General features: G+C 49.9%; 1 protein-coding gene across 1 annotated transcript in view; it reads left to right on the forward strand.

The window, feature by feature from the left end:
- SERPING1 (serpin family G member 1) overlaps nucleotides 1–5,851 on the forward strand; it is a 20,311-nt gene extending 14,460 nt beyond the window's left edge. The window contains exons 5-8 of the mRNA XM_040639130.1: nucleotides 759–962; nucleotides 1,150–1,289; nucleotides 4,138–4,357; nucleotides 5,344–5,851. Coding sequence (XP_040495064.1) covers nucleotides 759–962; nucleotides 1,150–1,289; nucleotides 4,138–4,357; nucleotides 5,344–5,597 — 818 coding nt within the window. The 3' untranslated portion in view covers nucleotides 5,598–5,851. The remainder of the gene's footprint in view (nucleotides 1–758; nucleotides 963–1,149; nucleotides 1,290–4,137; nucleotides 4,358–5,343) is intronic.
- The last annotated feature ends 1,562 nt before the right edge of the window (nucleotides 5,852–7,413 follow it).

The raw sequence follows: 7,413 nt of genomic DNA on the forward strand, positions 1-7,413 counted from the left end.
AGGGGAGGGGGAGGGGAAGAAGAAGGAGGAGGAGGAGGAGGAGGAGGAAGAGGAGGGAGAGGAGAAGGGGGAAGGGAGGGGAGGGGGAGGGGAAGAAGAAGAAGAAGGAGAAGAAGGAGGAGGAGGAGGAGAAACAACAAAGGAAACTCATCTATCAGCCCATTCTCTTAAAAAAATACCCTCTTTTAGAGATGGGAAAAATCTGTGTCAGAGATGTTCGAGAAACACTGCATTAACTTATTTGCTATAAATCAACTTAATCCTCTGTCTTGCTAGATTGGTAGAAAATGCGACTGCGTTCAATATTATCTATGTAGTCCAGGAAAAAGTTCTCTTTCAAACCCTGTTTTCTTTAGTGGACTTGACCTTTGGAGAACAAAAGCCAGGAAGTCTTGCCATGAATTTCCACTGAGGCCGAGAAGCAGAGTGGGTTCCCTGCTGAATTAAGGGAAGAAACCAGGGAAAACACTGGCAAATGGAAATTAGTATCTCAGAGAGTTATTTCGCCAAGCCACAGGTGCGTGGCAAGGAGAGGCAGCAGAGCCTGGAAGGGTCCTGCCCTCGGTCCGAGGCTTGCTTCCTCGGGGCCTCAGAGGCCCGGCTGGATCTGTAAGAGGAGGGGGTGGGACCCCAGCTCCAGTCTGCTGTGTAAGCTGAAAGCAATAGCAAACAGGGTCCCTCCCAAAGCCTGCTCTTAGAAGGGAGAGGATGTTCGGGGGACTCATGCCTCCCTCTCTCCACCTGCCTCCTTCCCCCAGACCTGGTCATAAGGGACGGCTTTGTGAATGCCTCTCAGAGCCTATATGGCAGCAGCCCCAGAGTCCTGGGAAATGACAGTGATGTCAACACGGAGCTCATCAACGCCTGGGTGGCAGAGAAGACGAACAACAAGATCACGCAGCTGCTGGAAAGTCTGCCCTCTGACACCCGCCTTGTCCTCCTCAACGCCGTCTACCTGAGTGGTAAGGGAGCCCTGGACCCGGTGGTCTTTCCATCCCGCGTCCTTTCTGTCCTCTTGGCTTCAAAGCCCACGCAACCCTGAGTTCAGCTGGATCCGTTGAGCCTCTCTCACCGCTTGCCAATGGGGCTTTCCGCTCCTCTTCACCCTTGTGCACCTGTTACAGTCACCCTCCTTCCCCTTCCCTCCAGCCAAGTGGAAGACAGTATTTGATCCAAAAAGAACCTCGATGGAGCCCTTTTACCTCAAATCCTCTGTAATCAAAGCGATGATGATGAACAGCAAGAAATACCCCGTGGCCCATTTCACGGACGCGACCTTGAAGGCCAAGGTACGTTCTTGGCCCCTCCCACTCTTGTTTCAGAGCCTCTGGCGGGTCCTGATGTCTTTCCTGCTATGGCCCCATCAGTTTGGGGTATACTCTTACAAATGCATCATTTCTACTCCTTCCATCTATATTTCTACTCCATCTTTTCTGCTTCTCCCCTCTCTAGCTTGGCCGAGGCAGGCATTGTTTATTTTAGGCTGGAAAGCGGGATTCTAAAGTTTCTTCATCTCTACTGCGTCCAACGGCCAAGAGTGAGTCTGTTCATCTGTATCTCTTTCCTGTCAACCCACCAGGAGCCCCTGGTGGCTTAGTAAGTCCTGTGTGTATGTGTGTGTCTGTGTGCAGCGTGCGAACGTAGGTGTTCCCGGGGCCGGGTAGGTGTAGACGTGTGCGGGAGGTGTTTGTGAGGCATGGGGTAAATGGCTTACGTTCCTTTGCAGAAACTGAACAGTAGAATTGCAGCGGAGGGGGAGGGAGGGAAGATTGACGGTGGAGCCCAGCAGATTCTACTTATTTGTAGATATATCTAGATATTTCTGCCTTGTTAGGACAGCAAGACAGAGATTTAGGAGATAGAAAACAATGGGAGAATACCTAGTGATTTAGTGCCAGGCTTGTTCCACTTTGGGAAGGAGCTTTCCCTAACTTTTCCCTCTGCCTGGACCCTTTCTCACTCAGATTTCCACATAACTTGTTCCTTTTGTGGACCTGGATGTCCGGTCAAAGGTCAGCTTGATGGCGAGAACTTCCCCCTTCTTAAAGTAGCCCCCCCGACCCTGAAACATTGCCCTCGTTGATTATATTCATGGTACTTCTCATTATCTGAAATTAGGTTGTTTATTTGCTTATTTTATTACAAATTGTTTTTCTCCCTGAAATATTGTCTCTCCCCTCGGGAACAGAAACCTTACCTGCCTTGTTTCCTATCCCTGGAGTCTAGAACAATGCCACATATAATAAGTGCTCATTATATGTTTGCTGAATAAATGAATGAATTCATTGGAGGGTCGGAAAGGGTATAAGCAACCCACTTAGGGGTGGCCAGGAAGGCTTCAGAGAGGAGGTTACCTCTGACCATTCTTGAGCATTCATGCACCTTTCCACCCACCCATCTATGCCTATCCAGTGTAGTTGATCACTCACAACTAACAGAACCAGAATGGCATGGGTAAGTGTAATATACTCGATTTTCTTTTTAAGCATGTCAGCTACCCATCAGAGCTGAATTACAGCCCTGCTTGGCCATATCTTCCAAGCACTGAAAGCCCACTGTGAAATAAAAGTTAAATTCAAAGAGTAAATCAACTTTCCACCAACATCTCAGTATCCTTCTCACATTTAATTACTTTTTGCTTCAAAGCATAAAGCTAGTATGTCTGACTCTCTTAAAAATTATAAGCACTATTTTGAATAACAGACACACACATTACCTTCAGTTTACCCTGATGTTAATACTACAGAGCTGGGGGACACCCGGGTGGCTCAGTCATTTATGTGTCTGCCTTCAGCTCAGGTCATGATCCCGGGGTCTTGGGATCGAGCCCCACATGGGGCACCCTGCTCAACAGGGAGTCTGCTTTCCCCTCTCCCTTTGACCCTCCCCCATGCTCACGCTCTCATATGCTCTCTCTCTCTCTCTCAAAAAGCGAATTAAAAAAAAAATACCATGGAGGTGATTTACTTTGTCATACCCATAAATCCTTCTGGGACTTAAGAACATTTCCCCAATTAAGGAGGTTAGATTTACCATCTCCAGTATGTGATGGTGACTGGCTGGAAAAGTCAAGACCACAATGTGGTAATCTTTTGGTCAGAGATTCAAGGTCTGTACACAGGACCTATTGGCACTATTGACATCTTGGGTTAGATAATCCTTTGTTAGGGGACAATCCTGGGCATCGTGTAGGATTTAGCATCATCCCTGTGTTCTACCCACTAGATACCAGCAGCCCTGTGAGTCCCCTCTCCTGCAGTTGTGAGAACCAAAATGTCTCTAGACATTGTCAAGGATCCACTGGGGGCAAATTCACCCTGGGTTGAGAACCCCTATATATTAGACCCATGGGTCCCGTACCCGTGTCATACTTTTGTCTGACCACCAGTTGGAAGTCCTTTTAATGGCAAGCTTGAAAGGTAGGCTAGGATCGGCTTGTCCACAATCTTGAATGCCACACTAAGAGATTTATGCTTAATATCGTAGGCAGTAAAGACCCATCAGAATTCTTTAAAAGGACTGGGGTCCCTGGCTGGCTTGGTTGGTAGAGCATGAGACTCTTAATCTTGGCATTGTGGGTTCAAACTCCACATTGGGTATAGAGATTACTTATTTTATTTGAGAGAGAGAGTGCGCGTGCACACACGCATGAGTTAGGGGAAGGGCAGAGGCAGAGGAAGAAGCAGGCTCCCCGATGCAGGGCTCCATCCCAGGACCCTGGGATCATGACCTAAGCTGAAGGCAGACGCTCAACCAACTGAGCCACCCAGGCGCCCCTGCATGTTACATATTTTATGCACAGCACACTGGAAGGGAAAGGACAGGGCTCAGAGAGATCAGATCCCTTGCCTCTATTACGTAGGTAGTCAGTGGTAGAGTCAGGGTGTAGTCCTCGGCCTGTGTGATCAGAAAGCCATTCTTGTTCCTCCGTATCTCATGTGCACGGAGTTAGACCAGCACCGTTCACCCAGCAGGCATCCCCATTTTGTCACAAAGCTTGGGAGCCCCGGTCCAGCTGCAGCTTATTGCAATAGCACGGACGGAGACGCAGACTGAAGATAGGCCTTGAGACATAAGGGGTGGGATCCAGGAGAGCTGGGGTAGGAAGATGGATAAAGCGCATCTCTTGTTCTCCAGGTGGGGCAGCTGCAGCTCTCCCACAACCTGAGCTTGGTGATCCTGGTGCCCCAGAGCACGAAACACCATCTCGAGGACCTGGAGAAGTCTCTCAACCCCACTGTCTTCAAGGCCATCATGAAGAAGCTGGAGATGAGCAAGTTCCAGCCCACCCTCCTGACGCTGCCCCGCATCAAAGTGAAGAGCACCCAGGACATGCTGATCGTCATGGAGAAACTGAGTGAGCCCTGGCGGCTCGGGGTGGGGGTGGGGGTGTCCTGAAAGTGTGGTTTAGCACTCTCTAGAGTATTTTATACACCCGTAATCTCAGGTCGTTCCTCAGTCCTGTGGGTTAGAGGGGCAGATGCTATTATCCCATTGGACCATTGAGGAAAGAGAGACTCGAAGTCTACCTGACTTACCCATGATCCCTTGAGCTAGTTAGAAGTGAGCAAGAACACCAACCCAGGTATCCAGCTCGACTACTTCCACCGTGGTTCATTGTGACAAGGACACTGGGACAGATGGCCGGGATGGGTCGTAGACGTTCATTCCCCGGGGACCTTTCAAAACACTCAGCCACCCCATGGACTATGCAAGAAGCTATCTGGATAATACAGTCTGGATGCTTCTGAGTTCGGAGGAGGCAACACTCTATTACCTAACCTTTGGCCTCACTTCCTGATCTTGACCTCATGTCCAGATATATCACCGCATTTCCTGTTACAGAACTTGATCCCCTAACAGGTGAATTGTTTCCTAGTATAGGACATTACACCCTTGTATATGACCTCATTTGATAACACATAACCTCTTTCTGATGTATGACCTCACTTCTTAGGTCCTTGGAAACAAGGACATCATTTTCAGGGTTCTCTGGGGTGTGGGGCAAGCCCTGTCTTCATAGAAGGTGGTGTTTGGAGTGAAGGTGGGCCCACTGACAGAAGACCCCATGAACTGTACCAGAAGGCACAATATATAATGTGACAAGCAAGGGAGGAGGACAAAGAGAATACTGGGACTTGGGACCACCCCAGAACGTTTGGGACAAATGTCTCCAGTAGCAGAGGACTTCGTGCTGGTCTTCTTTTTCTTTTTCTTTTTTTAAAGTAATCTCTACACCCAGCATGGGGCTCGAACTCACAACCCTGAGATCAAGAGTCGCGTGCTCTCCCGAGCACCCCCTGCTGGTCTCTGACTCCTTGTTTCTGTCTGGTTATGCTCTAGAATTCTTTGACTTTCTTTACGACATCAACCTGTGTGGGCTGACAGAGGACATGGATCTTCAGGTTTCTGCGATGCAACACCAGACCACGCTCGAGCTGACGGAGTCGGGCGTGGAGGCGGCGGCGGCCTCGGCCGTTTCCGTGGCCCGCAATTTGCTGGTCTTCGAAGTGCAGCAGCCCTTCCTCTTCCTGCTCTGGGACCAGCGGCACAGGTTCCCTGTCTTCATGGGGCGGGTGTATGACCCCCGGGTCTGAGACCCACAGGGCACCAGGCTGAGGCAAGCCGTCCCCCTCAAGCCTCGCTCTTCCAGTGGCAGCCCTGCCTGGACTTGCCCCCTAGCCACCTCCCGCCCCGGGTGTCCCCTGCTCTCCACGTGAAGGGCTCCCTCGGGGTCTGGTGAAGGGACCTGCTTCTATCATCCCTTCTCTGTGGCTCCCCAAAGCACTTTTTACAGCTTCCTCTGGTTCAAGTTCACCAGACTCTACAAATAAAACCCAGCAGACCATGACTTCCTCTCTTACTTACCTTCCAATTTTAGAGGACAAGGGCAGCCAGGGCCCCTGTATCAGTTAGTATTGCCGTGTAACAAGTCACTCTAAACTTAGTGGCTTAAAATAGCAACCATTTGTTTATTTCATGTAAGTCTCAGGATTGGCTGAGGGGTCTCGCTGATCTGGTTAGACCTGGCTTTTCTTCCCTGGGCTTGCTCATGCATCTGTCATAGCTGGGGGTGACTGATCTATAATGACCTCAACTGGGACACCTTGGCTCTCCTCTGCATGTCTCCTGCATCCTTCCAGCAGGCTACCCTGCAATGAGAGCTCCAAGAAAGGCCTCAGAAAGGGGAGTCTTTTTTTTTTTTTTTAAGATTTTATTTATTTATTTATTTATTTGACAGAGAAAGAGCGCAGGCAGGGGGAGCGGCAGGCAGAGGGAGAGGGAGAAGCAGGCTCCCTGCCGAGTGGGGAGGCCGATGCAGGGCTCAATCTCAGGACCCTGAGATCATGACCAAGCCGAAGGCGGACGCCCAACCGACTGAGCTGCCCAGGGGCCCCAGGAGAGAGAATCTTAAGCAGTCTCCATGCTCAGCACACAGCCCGGTGCAGGGCTCGATCTCACGACCCTGAGATCATGACCTGAGCCAAAACCAAGAGTCAGACGCTTAACTGACTGAGCCACCCAGGTGCCCCGGGGCCCTGCATTTATCGCAGTCCCCGTGTCCCTTGTCTGCAACAACTATGATAGTAACAGCAGTCATTAATGTTGTTGGGAACTTACATGGGCAGCCTGGCACGAGGCTTGCAGACCTTTGCTCCTCTCTACGTCATATGGAAAACTCGGCAAGGGGAGGTGTTGCTCAAAGTCACACAGTTGGGAAATGGCAGAACTGAGATGTGAAAGCGTGTGTCTGACTCTGAAGTTCGGAGCCACTCTCTGTCTGCCCTTCTGTCTGAAAAACCTGACTTTTCTTAAATATCTGATTGATTCGTTCACTGAGTGCCTAGGATTGCGTTGGGCACGATGGTAAGTGTGAAGATGACTTAACCCTCAAAACCTATAGTAGCATGATGGGACAAATAGGAAAATAGATTTTAATTTTTCAGTATTTTTTTAAGGTTTTTGGTGTTTTTTTGTTTTTGTTTTTTGTTTTTTGGTAATCTCTACACCCAGCATGGGGCTCAAACTCACAACCCCGAGATCAGGAGTCATGCGTTCTTCCGACTGAGCCCGCCGGGCGCCCCCTGAGTGTTCTTTTCATCTCTGAAGATGTCTCAGTGTGTTCTCATTTCTAGCTTCTGCCCTTCAACTCGCTGATGTTCCCTCCAGCGTTTAGCCCTTCTACCTCCCTCTCTCCTTTTCTCCCCCTTCTCATCCCATTCTCCCCCTTCTACCTCCCTTCTCTCCCATTCTCCCCCATTCTCATCCCAACTGTGTCTGCACCTTCCCCTCCTGCTGTTACAGTGTTGTCAACCCAAACATGAGGACTGATTTCTGCATGTAGCCCTGCTCCACAGAGCTTCACCAAGCATGTGGCCTACAGGAAGATGTGATTTCCCATAGGGTCTAACT

The sequence above is a fragment of the Ursus maritimus genome, unplaced genomic scaffold (assembly GCF_017311325.1).
Source record: "Ursus maritimus isolate PB19 unplaced genomic scaffold, ASM1731132v1 scaffold_23, whole genome shotgun sequence".
NCBI classification, from domain to species: Eukaryota; Metazoa; Chordata; class Mammalia; order Carnivora; family Ursidae; genus Ursus; species Ursus maritimus.